At 40.3% G+C, this 23,253-nt stretch overlaps 1 protein-coding gene across 1 annotated transcript; it reads left to right on the plus strand.

Annotated features, from left to right (window-relative positions):
• The first annotated feature begins 5,651 nt into the window (after nt 1–5,651).
• foxa2 (Me-HNF3b protein) lies at nt 5,652–7,769 on the plus strand. The gene is given in 2 exon segments (NM_001104692.1): nt 5,652–5,891; nt 6,346–7,769. Coding segments are annotated over 2 exon segments (1,248 nt in total). The 5' UTR covers nt 5,652–5,819; the 3' UTR covers nt 7,522–7,769.
• The last annotated feature ends 15,484 nt before the right edge of the window (nt 7,770–23,253 follow it).

The following is a 23,253-nucleotide window of genomic DNA, read 5'->3' on the forward strand; positions in this document are numbered from 1 at the left end:
TGTTTAGCAGCAGCCATGCCATTGTACCTTGAAAGAGGCAAGGACTGTATTTGTTGGAAGCTGCAGGAGGCTGATGAGGTGCTAATCTGTTGAGAGGCTGTGTCATTGGGGGCCCTGTTCCCAATAGCCTGTTAGCTGTCAGGACAGTAAAACAGGCACAATTTATGGGCCCCTGGCCAAGACTCAGCCGTCAGTGTTCACGGGTAAGCAAACACAGATTGGACACTTATGTTGTTGCTCTGGAAGGGCAGGCTTTAACACCAGGCTCCTGAGGTGACACGCCGACGGCCTCTTTTGAGCCCTCCTCGTGAGTTGCCGCCCCCTCTGTGCTCTTCTGTAAACACTACAAATTACCCATCTGCATATGGATGGGCTCTCAGCCCATACAGGAAGCAGAATGAGGGCTGAGGGTATCAGCTCTCTTTCTATCTGCATCTATGCAAAAAAAAGAAGAAGAAAAAAAGGATGGAATGTGCGGGTTGAAGGGGGGTTTAGATATGCTAGCAGCGATTCTCAGCTCAAGAGAGCGTGAGAGTTGGCTGTATGGTCCTTTGAAGCGTGGGGATAATGAAAGCACAAAGCTCGTCTGCTGTCTGAGATGAGTTCAGGTCAGCAGTCAGAGCTAATCCCAAACTTGAATTTCCCCATCAGGCTGGAATACAGATAACACCACAGCAGATAGAGGCCTCCCTCACTGGCTCGACGCTGTGACTGATGGAAAAAGGAAATGGGCCTCTCAGATGTGTCAGATGTGCAGTCAGGTGTGTGAGCTTTTCTCGAGATGTTTATCCCTCACGGCTGCGGTCCAAAAAGATTTGTAGAGGCGCGGCGATCAGAATTTTCCCGCTCTTATCTCATCCAGCATTAATTAAATCAAAACTAGATTGCTGTTAAGCCATTGGTTTAACCGTCAGGAACAAATGTTACTGTTTGCTCAAAACCCATTACTGATTCTGAACTTTTTCATTCGCAAGGCCTGCTTTGCTGATGGGATGTGACAGCGTGGTGGCGGCTTGTGAACACCAATAGCTCATTATGGATTATTGCATCTGCTTGATTGTAGTGATATTTAGCCACAGAGCTTCCTATGGGAGTCTGGCACTTTAATTAACATAGCATCACTGCCCTCCCCTCCTGCTTTAATTGCCTTCAGTCTGTGATTAAATGTGTATTGACTCTGCAGTTGGTCCACTAATGAATAACAATGTGCTGATTTGATGATATTAAATCTTTTGGCTCCAATACACATCCTTTTCAAGATCCCGAGAAATTCGGACATTGCAGCTTCCGCTTTCACTCTTACAGATGCTTAAAAGTGTGATGCAATCCATTATCCAAATCCTTTCATTTACAAGATTGTCTATTGACTTACTACTGTAGCTGACGTAAAATAATTTTTCAAATAGATTTTCTCTACATGACTGTCTTTTTTTAATGTCCAAACTTAGATTTGACTCAAAGTAGATCAGCTTTTGTAAAGTGAGACCAAAATCTGTTTTATTTTTCCCATCTCAGTGTTGTAAATTCTAACGTGTCCTCTACTCCTGTGGTCTGATAGATCAACTGTCACCTTGTCAGATAAATGAAGGGCAACAGTCAACACAAGTTCCTTTAACATGACAAGGGACAAGGAATGAATCTGCAATGCCATGGATACAGTCAACAGAAACATATCGGATTGCATTCCTCACCACATTCCTCTCAATATCAAAAGGTAGGTATTTGAGGATATCCTTAGTGCCTTTACGCCTGTGTTTGTGCTCCGGCCCACTGGGGCCAGCGCAATAACTCTGGACTCCCTCCCACCGCCTCACATTGCAATGGCCACTCTCGGTTTTTATTTAGATGGCTTGTGTGCCTTCCCAGTCCGGCCGCTTTTCAGATTCATTTCCAGGTAAACACAGCGTGGCCAGCCACAAACCTGCAGCCAACAGGCGTTGTCACAGCTGTGGCAGATAATGGCAAGTCCAAACTCCAGCCCGGCTCTGGAATGTTTACTGTCACCACAGGCTGGTTTGCAGCAAATATCTCTTTTCCAGCATTTTCGGAGAGTACAACTTATTTATTAATTTTATTTTGATGAATGACGTGCTTAACCTTTCGCCCCGCGTTGTTTGGTGTGGTTTGGTTACTCCGGACGACACAAAAAGCAACATTCTGAGTGAATCTTTCATTTTTAGCAGGAGAAGAAAAGCTTACTTTGAAAGGTGAAACGGAAAGTTAACACATCCCTGCCAACAACTCCTGAGTGTTTGAAGGAATGTTCCTCCCACAGAGCAGAAAGCAGCATATGCCCATTCTAGCCCTGCACCCAAGATAACCTCCCTGTGCCACATTAGGCTCTGGATGACTGCTATGCTTTTACATCTATAGTTGATAGTTCATAATGTCACCAGCTTTTTTATGAACAGTCAGGTGCTGACAGCCGAATGTGTAAAATGCAACACAACTAATTCATTATGTTAATTTTATCTCCATTGCATTGGTGCATGAGAAACTAAAGGTCACAAAAATTTTGAGTTTACTCCAAAAAGTGACCAAAAATAGTTACAAAAATACTACAACAAAGCAAATACATTTACTAAGTGAGCAAAAAATTTAAAAGAATTACTGAAATAAATCATTTTTACACTTCAGAGATTAAAATCTATAGTTTGTTAACAGAATTAGCTCATAGGTTGGACGTATTGTTGTGCACAGTTTCTAATCTGACTATCAGACAAATGTAGTAATTCAATAAAAAAACTCTTTTAGTATGTTTCTTCTTAGATTTCCCATAAATCCCTGAGGTTTCTTTGTTTTTTCCAGATTCTGTTTTTTTAGGAGTTTTTCCTTTCCGCGAAGGAGGGACTAAGGGCAGGGATGCCCAGTTAAGTTTAGTCTGTGTAGTCAAAGTTTAGTATTATCCTATTGAATTCTATGCATTTATGATCCTTTTTGATTGTATGTTTACCTTACAATTACCGGTGCGAAGCCCATTGAGATGACTGTTGTTGTGAATTTGGCCTATATAAAGTAAATTAAATTGAAAAACAAAAATTGAAAAACAAAAAATTAATAACTTATATTTCATTATGTCACGTTGTTTTAGATGTTTGTACCTTGACTTGTTTGACTTTGGAAGTTAAATCTTTGTGAATAAATAAACAAAGTATTTTGAAAATGTTTTTTTTTTGGCTAAACACCATCACTACAACTTTAACCCCACTGGCAGCATAATTTCCATCTCCATAACATAATCAATGTTCTGTAAGAATAAAAAACAGTTTAATTTCATTTGAAGAGGGACAATTTCTACAACAAATTCAAATCAAGTTCATGCACCTTTGGGTTTATTCACTGTTTTAACCAAAGATAAACAAATTGGAGCTATAGGTGGAGGAGCCTGAGGCAAAGCAATATGGTTTGGTCAAAGAAACCCCTGATGTTACTCCAGGAAAATATATTCCTCCTTTAGTCAGAATTCCTTCACTTAAGCTATTAAACAATGTTAGTTAAAAAATAAATAAATAAAAACTCAAAACCGGCTGACATTAGAACTGCAAGAGGCCCCGGATAAGGTTTTTTGACCAAATCCAAAATGTGACCTTCACCCCAATGAGAGAACCAAGGCGGGTTGATGATTAACTCTGGAATCGGAGACAAGTCTCATTTGGGAACATAATGTCACTCAGGTCATGGAAAAAATTTTAGGACTCAAGTGATGCATCTGGAATTTCCAATTCAGTCTGTTTTTATAATCAGGTCATTTAGACAGAAATCATACATCCATCTCACAGGAACTTCTGGTTCTAACATTTCACTTAAAAAAGCTGCAGGTGCGTTTGAACAAATTCCAGAAAAATGCATGTGAGGTGACCTATTTTTGCATATTTATGCCAAAAATTACAAAGTGTGAACAAGTGACACTAAAATCTGTTTTTCTGAAGTTTATAATATCAAATTTTAAAACTCAAATCTATCCTTGTTTTAATCAAGCTGTACTTTGTAAACGGGCTTTGCTCCTCAGTGGTCAGGTCACAAAACGATCGATGGAGCTTAAACCTTTATATGCGGAATGGCCTCGGAGAGAATTCAACATTTATATTAATTCATTATTTAAATAAAAAATGAGACCATATTAGACAATAAAATTTGGTAAACATTTTTATACAAACAAATGTTCAAGTTGAGAAAAAAGCGCATCCCAGCCCGACTTCAGCCGTGCGCCGGTGCAATCCCAAATCCTCAAACACACAGCCTTTTTCTCATGATCTAATTTCCAAGTTAAGCAGACTGTGTTAGTCCCTCGTCAACACCACAGGTTTACTCGCCTTTACTAATGGGGCTCTATCCTGATAGTTTTGCTCTTGCGTAAATATGCAGTCAAATAGATGTACAACCACCGACACGTGGCTGACGGCGCTCGGCAGCCTCACCTTGATGTTTGTTTCATACAAATACAGTAAGGGCTCCGGGAATCAGGTTAACACTGCAGCCCCTGGACTCCCTTTTAGAAGAAAAGCTGACACATATATTTACCTCCACTACTTAAAAAGCTCCTCACAGAAACAGTTGCTACTATTTTAGGAAGGATGGAGTGAACTGCAAAAATTCTGTAAATTTAACGAATAATGAATTACATGTTACATCACAATGGATATCGACTTTATTATTTTTACTGAATTGGAGTAAAAATAAAAATGTGCTAAGTGCACATAATTTAAACAAATCTGATTTTTTCAGTTTACAGAATTTGAAGATTTAACATTTGAAGAAATAACCGAGAGAGGGCGCTCTGGCGCTGCGTCTGGTTTATTTACCATCAATGAAAACATTTGGAAATATTTTAATTCACTCATGCAGGTCGAGAAACGCACCAAACACTAAAAAAACGAGCGTTCTCTGTAAAAAAAATCACCTTCATTTTTATTGTTTTATGATTTTTTCTGAGAAATAAAAAGGCATTGTTGTGTTTCAAATTCGAATGTGACTATAAGTAAAGAGCTGCTGCAAAATAAACGAGCTTTACCTGTTTTTTTTTAGCTTAATGATTAAAGGCCGTTTTAAATCACAGCTGTGTTGTGCGCACGTGCACATATGTGAACTCGTTGCAGCTTTTAGTTCTTTAACATCCTTGAAAAAAAATTGTCAAAAAATTGACATATTCCGTAAAAGGTACTGTTTTTTTAGTATAACCTGATACACAACAAGGACCTATTCTTGTGTTTTGCGCAAAAGAATCATGTAAAAACAGTCTCATAAATGAATTGATTTTCGTATTTTGTGGTTCTACTTTAAAATATTTAACAGTTAAGACCAAAATTCCTTGAAGGTATCAAAAGGTTATGATTTTAGCATTGCTGAATGAGAAAAACTCCGTGCGTAAAAGGAACTCTGAAAGCGCACGACATTCCTTTCCCTTTTATTTCCCCCTTACAATAAGATTAGTTTTAAATGAAGCTTTTCATATGAAACTGTTCTTTTCACTCAGCGCAGGTGTACAATTGGGGTTGGGGGGGATGAGAGGGGGAGCCTGAGGAGTCTCACGCCTAGGTGCGAGGAGATTATTCAAATAGGGCCCAAGGCGTAGAAGTAGGGATTGGAGGCTTGCCTGGCGCACAGAGCTATATCACAGCGTTAACGAGCAGCACGGAGCGTCATTTGAACTCCGCTCACTGACAGACGCGTCGCGGCTGTCTGTGCGCGACACACATGCGCCAGCCCTCGACAAACGGACACGCCGACCACCCAAAAACCCTCAGTGGTCCCCAGTCACTTGCTGTTAGAAAGACTTTTTGGCTTTTCCTCTGCTGGGAGACGCTTCGTTCAAGTCCTCCATGATGCTTGGAGCAGTTAAAATGGAAGGACACGAACACACCGACTGGAGCACATACTATGGAGAGCCCGAGGTGGGTACCTTAAATATAAATATATATATTTTTTTCGGTCTAAAGCCGATCCCATTTAATACAACTCAATATTAGCCCTGAGATAATATTAACTTTGTGATCAAATATTGACTTGAGGCGCCTCCAAATCCTCCCCCATCTCCTCGCAGCGCGCTAACCTAACAAAGTTGACGGATATGCGACGTAGAAACTTTCCCCTCAGATTTATTATTAAAAAACAAATTTAAATCATTTTTTAATTCATTTAGAAAATGTGGGGGATTTGCCTTGTATTTTTTGATGGAAATTTTCAGCTTATGTGTTAGTTTCATTGATTTTTTTCCATATAAAAATGTTAGTAGTAATTGAGTTTTACGCAGTGAAATTAACATACCCGTAATTGTGTGTTATTGAATATTCATTTTTTTGTATGATGCCAAATTTCATGAACATTTCTTCCCCCCTTCACTGACAGTGTTACACCTCTGTTGGAAACATGAACACCGGCCTGGGAATGAACTCTATGAACACCTACATGAGCATGTCCGGCATGAGCACCACCGCAAACATGACGGCCAACTCCATGAACATGTCATACGTCAACACGGGCATGAGCCCCTCCATGACCGGCATGTCACCAGGCACCGGAGCCATGAACGGGATGGGAGCAGGCATGACGGCTATGAGCACAGCCCTGAGCCCCAGCATGAGTCCTATGACCGGACAGCCTGGGTCTATGAACGCCCTGACATCCTACACCAACATGAACGCCATGAGCCCCATTTACGGACAGTCGAACATCAACAGGTCCCGAGATCCAAAGACGTACCGGCGGAGCTACACGCACGCCAAACCTCCGTACTCCTACATTTCTCTCATCACCATGGCCATCCAGCAGTCACCCAGTAAGATGCTGACGCTGGCCGAGATCTACCAGTGGATAATGGACCTCTTCCCCTTTTACCGACAAAACCAGCAGCGCTGGCAGAACTCAATCCGCCACTCTTTGTCATTCAACGACTGTTTCCTCAAAGTCCCCAGGTCGCCGGATAAACCCGGAAAGGGCTCCTTTTGGACTCTTCACCCGGACTCCGGCAACATGTTTGAGAACGGCTGCTACTTGAGGAGGCAAAAGCGCTTCAAATGCGAGAAGAAGATGTCCATGAAGGAGCCCGGCCGCAAGGGTGGAGACGGCGGCTCTGCCAACAGCAGCTCGGACAGCTGCAACGGCAACGAGTCCCCGCACTCTAACTCCTCCTCCGGCGAGCACAAAAGGTCCCTGTCGGACATGAAGGGGAGCCAGGCCCTGAGCCCGGAGCACACCGCGCCCTCCCCGGTGTCGCAGGGGCAGCACCTCATGTCTCAGCATCACTCGGTCCTGGCGCACGAAGCCCACCTCAAGCCGGAGCACCACTACTCCTTCAACCACCCCTTCTCTATTAATAATCTCATGTCATCGGAGCAACAGCACCATAAAATGGACCTTAAGACTTACGAGCAGGTGATGCACTACTCTGGATATGGCTCCCCCATGACCGGAGCGCTTTCCATGGGCTCCATGGCGGGTAAAGCCGGCCTGGATTCTGCATCTATACCCGACACATCCTACTACCAAGGGGTCTATTCCAGGCCAATCATGAACTCCTCGTAGGCTCCCTGTATGCAGACTGCCCCCCACCCCCATTCCAGTTTGTACATTTGTAAAAAACAAAAACAAAAAAATATAGACTTTGTGTACTATATGTATTTGAGATATTTTTGACCTTTCTCACCGTTTTAGTTGTTGAGCTTGTTAGACTGTAAGGAGAATAAAGTGTTGCGCTTCAAAGATGGACCCCAAAGACACAAAAACTGCTGTAAGATATTCACGTTTGCATAAGTGGACACAGAAACCAGTTTGAATTCTTTGCCAGATCTGTTCAGTCATTTGTGTATTTCCTATTTATGGTCTGTATATGTGTATTCTTGTAGTGACAAGAATAGAATCTATATTAAAGTGTTATTGTTTTGCTTTCTGAACATGTCGGTGTTTAAATTATTATTTTTAACATTATCACAATTGTGCAAAAAGGAGTTGAAATCCCTGTTTTCCAAGCTATATAAGACGGAAACTGGAATTTAGGCGTTCAATTTGCATAAAGTACAAACAGTAACAACGTTTATTCAAACTGTATTCCTAATTTTTCTATTAAATAAACACACAAAATATAAATGTGACCAAGAATAAATTATTGGGCAATTAAATCGATCATGAAATATCACAAATAACCTGTCAAAAACACAAGGAGTTTAGCATGTTTGTGTCTTTTTTTATTCAATAAAAAAACAAACATATTCTCACCCACGTGATGCTCCAATAAAGGCGCATACTTTCCACAGCGGATTAATAGATTTGCTTCATAAAACCGGGTACAATGCTCTCAATTTGTCTCACAGGAAATGCAAACAAAACAAATATATGCTCATTAATCCCAAACGCAAATGGATATATTGATGGAGGGGTGTGGGAGTCAAAAATCAGCATTTGCTTACACACTGTTTTATAAAATTTTGAATATTTTTGGTAAAATCTCAACAAAAATTGTTATAAACAGGACAGGAATTTTTTTAAAGTCACACATTAGTCTATTAGACTGTTTGCGCGCGCACATGCAGGCAAATTTACCAATATAGAAATATTTATGAAAGTCCGATTATGAGATTTAACGCTCGTTTAATCTCTGATTTAAATTCCCCCACACAGAGTATACGTAGGTGTCAGTCAAGCAGCATCCATGTCACTCATTTCCCCCCGCATCTGTCTCTTCCCTTTTTTCTTTACACGAGTCCCAGGCGCGCGCACGTGAACGCGCATGCAAAGTTTAGATCACTGAATGAGATTAAGAGTCATTGTCCCATAAAAACAGCCTCCCGTGGCGCAGGAGAAAAAGGGGGCTGATTCTGGAAAAAAGGGCCGCCTGAATGTGATGCTCTAACTTCTCTCCCCACAATCTGGGCTTCCATTGTCTGCTCCCTATTTTCAAAGTAGTCGGGCCCTCCCCTCTAGTTAGATAAGATAGGCTTGTCCATGAATCCAGAGAGCCCTCCTGCTGCCTTCCCTTCCCTGCTGGAAGCTCAAATCCAAGGCCGGGGACGGTGCGTGGACGGGGGACATCTCCGCAGCCTATAACCACACAATGGCCCCGTCGACTTCTGAACGCACGGGGCCCTAGTGTGCGTTCATTCTCCAGACCCTCTTTTAGATCGTACTTTAAACAGCGTGATCTGCGAATAAACAAAGCCAGTAAACAATTGAGTGGAGGCTATGCCCACATATAGGAAGTGTACACACACAAACCAAATTGCACAAGTGTAAACTTTGAATAGGACGCAGCAGCTCTGTCAATTTACACAGACATTAAATTTCGTTCTATTCATTTTAGACATATAATGCTGAGCTGATTTTTTTTATAGTACACTGATCGATATCTCTGTAAAATAATCTTTTTTTTTAACTAGCAGGGCAGTGAAATCTTTGCTTTGTGCTAAAGTCAACAGTGACAGAGTTTGAGCTCAAATAAATGCCGTGATGTCTGAAGCTCTTTGCAGAAGGCAGAAGGCGAGCTTCTACAATGGGCTCCTCTGTGGCTTTGCCAACGACATGCAGCAGCTATTTTGCACAGGTATGACGCTTTTATTATATCCACCAAAATGCTATATTTCTTTTAAAAACTTTTTTTTATTCGTGAACTCTTGAGGGTCCGGGGTAATTTTCGGGCTCGACTAGAAGGAGGGGGAGCAGAGGATGGGATCCTAAAGTCATGGGAAACAAGGAGTGTTGGATTTGGAGACAGGGTGGTGCAAAGCTGAGGATCTGCAGGTTATAAGCTGGAGGAATAGTTGGAGCTCTTGCGAGGGGATGCGCTTCTGCACTGCAAAAAGTACAACAAGAAATAACTGATGAAGATGTAAAAAAAAAAGAAAGAAAGTTACAATAGGGTTACCACATGAATATTTTAACTTAAACGAAGACATAAAAGAATATATCATTTTACTTATAATAACAATAAAAACTAGAGATGGACTTGTTTTTGCAAAAAGAAAGAATAACCGCCTCTTGATCCGGGACTGATGATGCGCCTCTTGTTATTGGATATTTTTTGCAGTGTGCGGCTGATTGATATCATGTTGCAGCACAGATGTCATGGAGGCATGAAAGCTTAACAGAACCGACCCCGCGGCTGTCTGAGCACGCGCCCAAATCAGCGCAGCTTTTTTTTTTTACCGATTCGCAAACAAGAACATTTTCATGTAAAAAATAATTTTGATTTATGCAAAAAAGTGTATATTTCAGATATTATTGCAATAATAATAATAATAATAATAATAATAATAATAATAATAATAATAATAATAATAATAATATTAGCAAAGTTGAGGAGAAATTAATACAAAAACCGTTTAAGTGCTCGAAGGGCTCTTTAAAACATAATTTAGCCCCCCCCCCTCACACCAATTTGATATCTCAGGGTGGGATAACCCGGTTGAACCCCCTTCAGCGCACTCCGGGGGAGGGAATGGCCTCCTGGATCTTTGCCGGTTCAAAGGTAGCCATCCTGGCGGTCAAACACGCGCCGAGGCCACAGCATTGCACCATCCCGATATTCCGACATTACGCGGGGGTGTTCTGTCCTGAAGATGTCATCTAAAGATTCTGTTGAAATAGCAACCAAATAAAAAGATGCTTGTTGATCCATTTTTCAACGATAATCCCCGGATCTCTCTGCATTTTCCATAGTCGGATTTTGAGTATATCTCTATTAGAGGCCCGAAAATTAGATTTATTTTTTATTTTTTAACACAATGCGTCATCATTTCAAGGCCGACAAAAATCAATTTTTTAAATTAAAGAATTTGTTACATCAAGAATCGCTTTTAGATCTACATAAAAATGTTTCCTTTTTTAATTCAAGTGTTAAAAAATAAGCTAATGTAATTTATCTCTCTTTTTTAATACCTTTTAATAACCATTGCAGACTTTTAAATCAGACATTGTAATTCCCTGGCGAGCTCGGGCCTCGCTTTGAAAATGACTCAGGATAAGACATAAGCCGAACGGCATCCACCCATGGGCGTCTGCGCTACAGACTCCACGGCGGAAAAATAGGCATTTTATCACTTCATTTCGATAGAAGAGAATATGTGACACATATTTTGATAATGTTAATAAATGAAGGCGGGAAACATGTAGATCAACCTGATAATTTAATGTATAAAGGCCTTAATAATCGATTCTTGCATGAGAAAGCGAATTCTTCGATTCAGATATTGATCAGCCCCTCAAGGGTAATAGTTCCAATCAGGAGCAGCCCATTTTCCAGAGTTTTTCAGGGTCCTGCCGCACCTTTATGCTCCGCGCTGCAGCCCGTGGACTGGAACACCCAAGTAGATCAGTCTCCATGGTGACGGCGGGACACCGGTCCAACAAGCTGTAATTCTGTCTCAGCCTTTTGCAGGGGAGGGACCGTCCACACTAGCCCGACTTAACTCCTCTTTCAGTAGAAATACTCCTAATCCCATATCTTAGCAAGGCAAACTGTCGTCCCTCAGTATATTAAAGAGACCACAAAGTCAGAACTCAAACCACCCATGGTTTCTCAGCAGGCGGCCCATTCCGGTGGGACGATCCGCCGTGCCGGCCGTCCTCCCCCCGCAGCCCCACGTCCCCGTTTTTCCACGCGTTCACCAAAATGATCTAATATTAAAATTAAATAATATTAATATAATGAAATGAATAATATACTTTTTCAAACAAAAATTGTAAAATAAAACATATATAATGAAAAAAACGCAAAAATTCAAAAAATATTATATCTAGGCCTAAAAAACCCAATTTTGAGACCAATAAAGGTTTTATTGACGTATTTATTTGATTATTTAGGAGTGTAGTTGGCATAGAAGCATACTGCATGTAAAAAAATGTGCTCCTAATACAGAAAATTACTTCATAAATGTTCTAATTTTGAAAAAAAAACAGATTTTAAAATTTTATTTCAAACACTTTCATCTGATTTTAATAGTAACACAATATGGCAAATTGTTATAATTAATATAATAGTAAATTATTTTATTTACTTTCTAAAGTAAATAAAAAATATTTACTAAATATTATCATTTTTAAGCAAAAAGTTTTTTTTCTGCAAGACATTTATTCCGCAAAAATCTACTTTTAAATGGAATCCCAAAACATATTTTTTCACTTTAGATGCACTTTTATTCCTAGAATATTTAAGACAAAAATGAAAGAAGTGTTTCAGAGACAAAGAGGCTGTCTGAGTCACTGATAAAACTGTGACACTTCCCCTTTTCATTTTAAAGGCCTTTTTTTGTTTATGCAAAGTGAGAATTTCAGCCAAAAATAGTTTTGCACCTCCTCAAATCCATAACAATAATACTCTGAACTTTTTGTCACATTTATGATAAAAGTGTAAATTTGTTGATGTGTTGCGATGATGAAGAGGAGGTTTATGGGAAGAAGAGAAAGACAAACCACAAGAAAGACTGAGAGGAGGCTGGATGGACAGGGTGAGAATGCAGATGCTAACTGTGATGTGTTCAGACTCTTCTGACATGGATCTGTGAAATTCCAGGTCAGGACTCTTTCACTTAAAAAAAAGGAGAAAGACATAGGAATAGAGAGACAGGGGGGAAAAAGATCCATCAACAATGGCAATTGAATTTTGTGAGGCAACAGCTGGTGGGACGTGCAATGACCTAAAGGCAGTCTATTCACATCCGGACAGGGTGCCTCTCATGGCCCTGCTGCTTTTATTTTGTTGGAAGTGGATGGATGGTCAGTGTTTATCTTCATCATGCAAATGGAAGAGGAAAAGTCCTGGCCTTATCAATTCACAACATTAACTATTTTTGAAAATCAAAGCTGTGGTTCTTTTCATGAACCTTTTAAGAAAAACGTTTGGTGTTGATCAAAAGAAAAAAGAAAAAGAAAAAGGGAGACAGATAAAACTGTGTGAATGCTTTGGTTTCACAGAAACAGTGAGGTGAGGCCCAACTCTGCAGGGGGAGATTATCCGTTCGAGAAGAATAAATAGTAAAAACACCCTCAATGCAAGATAAAAGAGTGTGATCAACCAGGCAGAAAAATATTAAATTGGATGGAGATTACAATTGCTCTAAATATGAAGTTAGGGATTGATGGAGTTGGCTGCTTTTGAGTTCATGCACGCACTAATGCTTCCAGCCCTTCTTGAAAATTACACAGGCATTTCCCAGGAGGTGTCATGGCCTTCTTTGAGATCAAACCTTACTGGCAAAGCCACCATAAACTGATATGCCAGCTAGGAGTGAATGGCTGCTTGACTGTGACTGATCTGCCACAGTTTCTATATTCCCCTCGAGAGCTGATAACTCCAATTTTTCCCAAAGAACGGCAAATCTCATCCCTTTTTCCGAAATCATTTCCAACGGCAGCTGGGCTGAACGTGGAAGCTGACATGTTCTTCATTTCCCCCTCAGCTGTAGTTTGAGGAAGTGAAGGCAGACCCCTGGCAGCCTATCACAGCGAAGGACACCCAACTCATTAAAAGTTAATGAAACCTATAAACGTGGTGCGCCAGCGATTCATTTAAACCCCCAATCCAATCTCCTCTCCCGGCAAAGGCAAACAAGCCTGTGTGCCCTCAGCGGTGTCCTCGGAATAACAAATTACGGAATATTCTGTCCTGTATATGTTCTCCTGTGCAGACATGTGCACTCTGATAGGATATCTTACAGTGGGACTTGTCCAATTTACTGAATGGCAGAGCAATGTTCTGCAGGGGTACATTCGGTAATCTGAGTTGGAGGTGAATTTAATGCCGTCGCCTTACACTGCACTGCTTGTCGAGAAATGGGTGTGCCATTTCAACATTCATGAGAATCACTGACATTCAAATAATGCGCCCATTTTAATACCCATACATGAGAGAGGGCCAAATCTGTGCGAGAAAAGCCTGCCTCATCTCCTCGTCTTCATCTGGGTCCTATAGTCTGAGGAGACAAAATGAGGCCACAGCTGGAGATAACCCCGTTCTTGCAGCCCAGCACGCTCTATCTGCCTCAATTTGATAACAACCCATCAACAGCAATAAAGTTCCACTTTACTGGTGTCTAAAGAGTGGAACAATATCCCCCCTTGTCTTTTAGAGCTCTATTTCAGCACGGCTTTGGTGTCTTCTAGTTCTTCCCTTGGGGGATTCAAATTAAATTCCCTCCTTGTATAGTGCCACTGTCAGGCCGCTAATGAATTCCCATACCCTGACTTCAATCAAATTAATCCCCAATTTAATCCCGTATAAATGGCGGTGTTATTTTTTTATAATGGAAAGAGGGATGCTCAATTGAAGAATTGAGGAAAGCTGGGAGGTGTCTATGGGGCTGTTGAGCAGATTATAGTGAAGGATGAGGCCTGCATGTTTTCCCCACTCCAGAGTAGTCCCCTGATACACACTATTTAACCCTCACCGGGATGGCGCTGACAGAAACATTGCCATGTTTGTCACCTCATATCCTTTCAGATTACAGAGTCAACGGGTAGATTTATTGGTCAGAGCTGGGACGCTCTTATCTTGAAGTGCCCAGCAATAGAAAGATGAACATCTTGATTGTCGGAGTAACATTTGCTGTGGGTGCTGACGCGCTACAACCACCCGACCATTCGAGGTCATCACAGAGAACTGCGTTCTCACAACGATGCAAATATTTTTGACACTTCTCTTCATAAGTAAATCATTCCGTTAGAGGGAGGGTACACGTTCTGGGGATTCAATTCTATTCTAAGTTTGAGATGCCAATCTTGGTTTTCTTTTTTAGAGAGTGGATGACAGGTAGTTTGTTTTGGAAGCTTGCTTAAACAAATTATATAACACCTAGTGCAGTTACATTTGGCTTTTTGGATGCAAATATCTTGGCTATGTGACTTCTTTGAGGTGACTGTGGCTTTCAGTTCAATCAATCATGTGCAACTCAAAAAACAAAAAGAAGAAACTGCTGGGCTTCCCTTTCTAGTTATGAAAAAATAAAGAAAAATATGTGCAACTAAAATAATATTTAAAAACCTACAAATTAGAATGACATTTGAAGGAGGGAAGCAGAAATAAAGAAGTAAACACTGACAAAATTCCTTTTTTTGGATGGACACATGAAAAATATCATTAGCAACAGCTTAATTATACAAAAAACAACAAAACTACCACTAGATTAATGGAATAACAAATTGATTTAGTTTAACAGCATCCCTATTATATTGAGACATATATATATATATATCCAAAATATTTGGAGTTTGAGTTTATAGTTATTTTTTTTAATGTTAGCTTTGCTGTGGTAATTATTTTTACATTTATAATGAGAACCAACAATTCTTCTATCAATGTTATTTAACCGCTTCATGCTGGACTTTATTTCCAATTATATGAAAACATATTTTTTTTTCCATTTTAGGTGATGCTAAATTAAGTGAAGTCTTGTATTTAATAGTACATTGATTATTAAAGGGGTTAACTTTAGACCAATCGTTACAACCTTGACTGACGTTGTTTCCAGAAGAGTTTTAAAGGAACAGAAATAAGCAAGAAAAAAAAAAAGCTAAAGTGGGCGGGACTTTTCATGTAGGATGAGGGATTGTTGCCATACAGAGCTGGGTTCAAAACATGGTTTGTAGGCCTTCCATGACTTTTCCTGCTCCTCGTGTGTGATTTAAAATCTACAATCATTAGGCAATCGTTTAAACGAGGATAATTCGAGCACAAGAGTGGGCTATGAAGTCAGTTTGGCAGGTTAGGGGACAGTTTAGAGGCTTTAAAGCTTGGTCCACCAAATGTCGGAATATCTATAGTTTATTGAGGCATCTGTAAGCTCGCTCATCTCCATGCCAAGCTTGGCTCGTGCACTGACAATCATTGGAGGAAAGAAAGCATTTACACACAAAAGTTAGCTGTTTGCCTTCATTCCACCAAATCCACGACAGCCGTGATATACCCCATCACCATTCACGCCATTGTGCTGTCACAACGACTAAACGCGTCATTTGTGTTGCCGAAACCCATCCTGTATGTATCCAATGCCAAATGTTTAGAGACTCAGAAAGGAGATGGTGAAGGGGGTGCTGCATAATTTGCTAGGAAACATTTTACTGAACATTTGGTGATAAAAACACCGGCGTCAGCCCCAAGGCTTAAAGCAATTAATTCAGGATCCTGACATAAACTCTCCAATCCTTTGACAGCTTGGAGCTGAAATAAAAATGCTAGTTCTCTTGGGAACGGCAGGAGATAGCTGGCTCTTTTCTGGACTGTTTGCTCACTGGCCCTGAGAGCAATCTTCCCCAGTCAGAATGAAATGCAAGGACACAAACAATGTACCGGCGAGAGAATGGGAGATGGGGAATGAACAGTTTGGACTATTTGCTCAGCAGAAGGGCAGCCACAATGGCCGGCCCATGGCTTTCCCATGCATCAAGCCTCTTAGTCGTAGGCCTCCCTTTGTTGCTGGGCTTCTTCTTCTCTGGCCAGATAAGAGCCCAGCTGCCCTATACTTTTAATTCCCATTGTGCATTATACTGTATAGTCATTTATCTGTCCACATTCTGCCCACTATGACGCTGGTGTCTAACTCAATAGGTTATCTCACTTGTATCAATGTTCACCTCAACATGTGTACCATTTAGTGTCTCAGTCGTTCTGACTTTAGCATCAAAAGGATGGTTGTTGCTGGGCAGAGGGGATAAGGACTGACCCCGCTCCTCATCTTGGAGAGGGAAGCACAAGTCAAGAGCGGCGTGTTAAAATGATACTTGGATAGTTAGAGCAGTTCAAGTGCATCTAAAGAAATGATATAGTATAAAATTAGGTCTTAGTAGTTTTTCTTAACAAATATATGCGCCTGTAGATTTTTTTTTTCAAGTTCAGTTGATGGCAACTACAACAAAGAGTAGAGATTTTGACTGGGCGTATGATCTAGCGTGCTCTTTTATTACGGTGTGTCGGCTTGTGTTTGCATTTACATTGACCATTTTACTGCTAAATGTCCACTCGTGGCGGGAGATGTGAAGAGTTTGCCTCAACGTCAAAGCCTGCCGGGAATAAAATAACAACAGTAAATGAATCAGAAATTCACAAACAAAGAAAAGGACAAAAAAAAAAGGAAAAGCGGGAAGCAAAGGGAGATCAATACGCATAAGACGAAGGAGCGTATTCATGCATGTGAGCAGACACTTGCCGAAATACAAACACACACAGAGGCCCATCCCCCTCGGAAAAGGTTGTGGTGTCAGGACCCCCTGGGTGGTCAGACTGAGCATGATTTTCAACACAATATGATGTTGTGCGGCAGCCCTTTGAAAAAAAGATGTTCACAGGCTGTTTTTACTGTCACGTTTGTATGAAATGAATGCTCCGTGTCTGCCTTTTCTTTAGCGTTTTAATGCTTTTAACGAAAGTCATATTATTCGGTAACAAAAGGCTTTTTATGTTTACAGACACTGTATGAAGACCTTTCTTTTTCTTTTTTACACCAGAGGTAAAACACAACCCCTGATGACTTCACAATGGTTTATTCTAATGGCTAAGCCCTTAATCCATCAGATCAGGTTTCAAAGTGCCAGTAGCTGTGCCAAGACAGGCCCCAGGAAGGAAAACCCTTTTATTTGGGACAGAAATTTTAAATTTAAGACCACACTATTGGTGAAGACTCTGATAATAGAAAAAAAGGGACGACCTGTTGCGGAAGCAATAACTTAAAGCGAAAACATCATTGTGAAACAGTGAGTGCTTGTTTTCACATCCACCACTGGTGCAGCTAACAGCGCTTTGCCAGCATGTCAGACCTCAGGTACGGCAAGATAAATAGCTGTCTTATGTGTTCTTGTGAGAGCTGGGCTCCTTGTGGGGTGGTTCTCTCAGCTTCACGCTCCAGCAGCGCTGAAATAAAGCTCTGTTCGAGGCATTTCAACACCGCTTAAGGCTGTCCGTCGCCGTGTAATTTATGAGTTGAGAGGAGTTTGTTTCTAAAGTTAACTACAATCTTCCAGCATTCATGGGTGGAGAAAAAAGCCGCGTGAGTCATAGGAAACTTACAACACTCCTCCAATTAACTCGAATAGCGTTGGGGGTGCCACCCCTCCACCTCTTCATGAGCTTTGTGGTGTGTGGTTCAGATGCCAAACGTGAAGGTGATGTGAAACAAGGTAATTGGATGTTCGGGCACTTTAACAGGTTAGATGCTTTGTCACCTGGAGGTCAGCGTGGAGCCGGCAGGATGGGGCTAGAAACACTCACTTCCAGCCTCAGATCTCTCGGTGGGTGGCCATGTGGACAGACAAACAGGCAGACCCGAAGGCCGATAGACAACCAGACAAAAACAAAATACTCCTATTATGAACCTTTTTAAACTATTAATACATATATTTCTAATAACATATATAGTTATGCATTTTTATAAAGGTAAAAAGTAATTGAAAAAACTTTAATAAAGCTGGAATTTATTATTAATTAAAAAGAAATGATGAAAAGAGAATAAAAACTTTGTTAAAATGAAGACTGAAAACAAATTAACAGCACCATATTTCACTAAAGCATATATTTAAAATGGAAGTAAAAAATATTTGCAGAAATATAACTACAAAATTTGGAGAGTTCTTTTATTTTTGCCATCACCAATAAAATTGCTAAATATAATGTAATTATAACGTATACTCATATAACTTATATAACTCATACTAAATTATAACTATAATTGTAACTCATTGCAAATGCATTATAATTAAACAAAAAGAATGATGCGCTGTTTGCTGTTTTAAATGTATTTGCGTGATACAAAGTACTGTTAGAGATTTATGAGATTAGATTAATAGAGATGTTCTCAGTAATTAAAAAAAGAAAGAAAATTAATATAAGTCAAACAAAATTTTTTTAATATAAATGTGTTCATTAAACTTATATAAATCTTTTAATTTGAAAATTAACAGCATATGGACTTGTAGAATGAATTTGCATTAATGTAGTAAAAGCATGCAGAAGTGAACACAGGTAACTATTTGTACATGTGCAACATTTCATAAATTAAAAATAAAGTATAAATGTACATGACATTTTTTTGTGATTCACATATGTACAGCATGTGGTTTTTTTGGATGGCTGAGTGTACATTTTTGTTTGGGAATTTAAAAATACAGTGGTTGCTAATTTGCCCAGTTATGGGTCAGACTGCGTTAATCTTGTTCTGGGTTATCACAACCACTAAAAACTGGTTGTTGTGACCTAGTGTGGATAAGATTTACTGTTTGCCAATTGGAGTGTATATCCTTTGAGAACTGGACAAGTTTAAACTGATGCTGTGTCTGCGCTGTGCTGACCCAGTGACGTGCCTGTTTAAAAAAAAAGTTTTTTTTTATTTTACAGATTTTTAGCTTAGTTTAAAATTATTTTGTAGCAACAAAAAGACATATAAATAAGTTAAAATAAAAAAAAGGAAAAATAAATAAATACTGAATACTGTGTCGTACAGTTGCGATATAAAACTAAAATCTCTCTGTAATCAGGGATAAAAAAATAGAGGGTTTAAAATAAATTAAGTTATGTGAACTAAAATAAATGTGTGTAATTTTTTAATTTATTTAAATCAAATAGCATTTTTATTTCATTTACAAACTGGGTGTTAAGGAAGACCCCCAGTGTGAATGTCAACACCCTTTGACATAAACGCCTGATTGTGACAGGAGAGCTAACTAAACATTCTTGGGTGTTCTCCATAAAGGTCTACCACTCACCTATCAGGCTGCACTGACCCATCTCCTAAAGCTCTGAAACTGCTCCAGAATTTTTTTTTTCCTTCGTAAATTTTAACATTTATGTATTAATTCATCACATTAAATGGCATAAAAAGCAGTGACATTGTTCTAGAGCTGATGCTTCCTTTCTATGTTTTAAAGTCGAATGTACCAACGCTCTACAAGGATTTGGGAATTTGGGAGTATAATTCCAGCCTTGCGCTTATCTGTACACCCAGACTATTTGAGTGTTTTGAGATGCGGGCTCCCTGAGGGTGGATCGAAAGCGTCCTAGTAGAACTGCACATCAAATAAATAGGAGGATGGGATTTATATGGGGGCTGTGTCTCTGCCAAACAGGGCTTTGCTGACTGAAGTGATCCCCACGGCCCGGATGGAGGAGAAGAAGAAGAAGAGGAAGCCTCAGAGGGAAGAAGGATAGCTTCGGAGGAGCCACGCTGATGCACTCACACACACACACACTTGAAAACTCAAACAATGTCCCTCTCAGTTCTGGGTTGTGACCGGCCCATGGCATTGCCCAGGTATGTCAACTATGTTTGCCAAGCCATCAATCACCTGTGCCCCTTCCCTCCTGAAACAGGAACTTTTGTTTGAAACACACACTTGTTAAACCCATCGTTTGGCTCTGGTCAACCTAATTTATTTCCTTATAGCTGATAAAGGGGAGGCTTTTTCTTCTTATGCATAGTTCATTTGTGCTGTTAGAAACAGATCTGTTGAGAGACTGTACAGGTAGAAACATTGGTGGCCCTTATCACTGGTGACCAGGGTTAGCAAATAAACACACTGTAGAAAGGTTGGGCTACATGGAAGGCAGGGAAAGATTTATGTCTGCACGGCTCTCACACATGACAAAAAGGATATTTATGTTCTACTTAAGCCGTGGCATCACTTTGGAATGGAATGAAAAGTAAAGGCTACGTCTTTTAAAATGGGCTTTTGGCAGTTTTTATTGTAAATTCGTTTTTCTTTTTTTTTTTGGAAAGAAAAATCAGAAAGCCAACAGGAAAAGAACAGGATGTATAAAACAAAAAAACAGAATCACCATGTTGAGAGGTAAAATTCCAGAAATCAGGAAGTCCTCATGAATCTAGTGTTGGCACAAACATAGGTAATTTCCCCATCGTTGGCCAGTTTGGTGACATATTGTTTCGGTGAGACATTAAAATTGACTCCAAACATCTCAAAAGAAGCCTTTGTGTGGGCTGGTATGTTTGCTAAAGGACCCATGTTAGTAAGTTGGAGCCTTACTTCATTCCCTGAAACACAACCTTCATTTATCTTTTGACTTGTACTCAGACGGAGAGAGCAGTTATCACTAAAAGTGCTGCGTTAATGATTGACTCTCAGCACACCAAGCATCCAGCATTGAGTGGCCACTTGCCTGCACTTGTGCTGCATTTTGAGCCGTAAATGTTTGTGGTCCCACTATCCTCTCCAAGTCCCATACAGTATTATTAGCACTGGGGGGGCGAGGGGAGGGTTGGTTTGAGACTAACTTTCAATAAAGACCCATTGGCATGCTGAGGTAAATGGAAGATAAGAGTGTATCTCTGACCCCTTCTGTGCTTTATATGAAAGAGGTCTGTGCAAATCTAATCTCCCCTTCAGATAGATTTGGCTGTGCTCTGTGGAAGCAAGTTCAAGCATTTGTATTCTGAAGCCTACATTCACAATCTTGCAATGAATCCTGGACTTCTCTTGACAGCTCTAGACGCAGAACAAACTAACTTTAGGGAATCCTGATTAATTGTGAAGTGGGCCTTTAGACTTCACCCTCAATTTTTTTTTGCCAAGAGATGAAATTTAAAATGTAAGACCTTGAATGGTACTTCACTTTTCACCCCATTTCCATCAAATTGCTATTAGGTGAAAACACTAAATGCATTGTAATGTAAAGCTGACCTGCATGTTCTTTCTTCTGCAGATGCACGTGGCCTTTGTGAAGGACATTTCCACGGCTGCTGTCCTTAATCACCGAGCACGATGCATCCTGAAAGCTCTCTCCTGTCACTGCACTTGGCTATATCTGCGTCTAACCTGTCTGCCATATGTAATATCAAAGCCTCTGTCAGCATGGGGCTGAATGGGAACAAAAGAGAGGCCTCTATTAATGATTAACTGTTCTAAAAGCCCCGGCTTTTGTATTCCCATGGTGCCCAGGCTATCTGGCCACCATGTGACATGCTCACAGCATTTTTCGAGCAGATTGGGGGAAAGCTAGTGAGCAAACACAGGTGCTTTGGAGCAGCATTGCCGACGCTGTCAGGGACAACCACAAACAAGAGCAGCTATGCCTGGCTAAATGAATCCCCACCCCTCCCAGCACCAGCACCACCTCCACCCCCTCGGCTCTGTCACCAGCTAACTTGTTTGCTAGCTCCCTATAGCTTTCTCCCTGCAAAGCCGTCCTTCTGGATAGTCTCTAACACCCCCCCCCAACTACCACCACCACCTCCACCCCAGTTTCAAACCCCTGCACAAGTGAAATGTCCGCTCCACAACTTCTCACACCCTCTAAAGAAACAAACAAATAAAAGTGAGGACGGGCGACCACTTCTTTGGGGTGATGGCATTTGCTGCGGTCATGACTAGTGGGAGAGCAAACAAATTAATGGTGTTCGGGTTTTCCCTTTCCAAACCAAACTAAATGTCTTTTAGTTCAAGCGGGGCAATTCTGCTGACCCTGGTGTCAAACGCTGCATAAGGATCGCACACGTTTGCACTTGAGAAGAGGCCATAAGAAATTAAATGGGTCTCAAGGATACGAGCAGTGCACCTCAGTGGGCCAAAGAGATCTTAAATAAAAAGTGAAGTTTAAGCAATATAGAATTCTTCACAAATTAAAATCAGGTAAAAATCAAGAGCACTTAGCCTTCTCATCGGAATAATTGGGAGGGGAATGCTTTACTATTAAAGTGTGATAAGACGATCAGATGATGGGATGGCGTTATCTTAACAGGACTTTCCGGCTGGGAGACAAATGAACGGCACGTGATAATCGGAACAAAAGCTTTTCACTTATTGGTCGCATTCTGCAAAGAAAGAAAAAAGGATCACAGTGGAAAATTCACCAACAGTGCTGTTAGAATTACCATAAATATTTTTGTTTGAGTCAAGTATTGATAAGAGCAGTTCTTTATTTTATTATGTATAATAAATTATACTAACAATAACCGTCCTTAATTATCTGGGATTATAAACAGTTATTACTAAAAAGATCAAATGTTACAAGACAAACAATTAAATCAAATGAATAGAAAATTGAATTGTAAAAATGAGACATGCAGATCCAGGAAAAAGAGTTGGGAGTGGGCTCATAATTTAAGGTTTTCAATTTTACTTTTTTAGAGAAATGAAGGAAAGGTTGCAGAGGCACGTATGTTTTTTTTTTTACTTTTGTGGCCCAATTCTGAGAGTCAGACAGTAGTATGTACTCAAGGATTCACTCAGTGGTCTGTTTGCTCTGTTCGCCCCAAAAACGATAAAAAAAAAAAATTGGTGTTCTGGCATGAAATGTTTGCAAATTGTTGGAACTGGAAAGAAAATATTGAA

Source organism: Oryzias latipes, chromosome 22 (assembly GCF_002234675.1).
Source record: "Oryzias latipes chromosome 22, ASM223467v1".
Lineage (NCBI taxonomy): Eukaryota > Metazoa > Chordata > Actinopteri > Beloniformes > Adrianichthyidae > Oryzias > Oryzias latipes.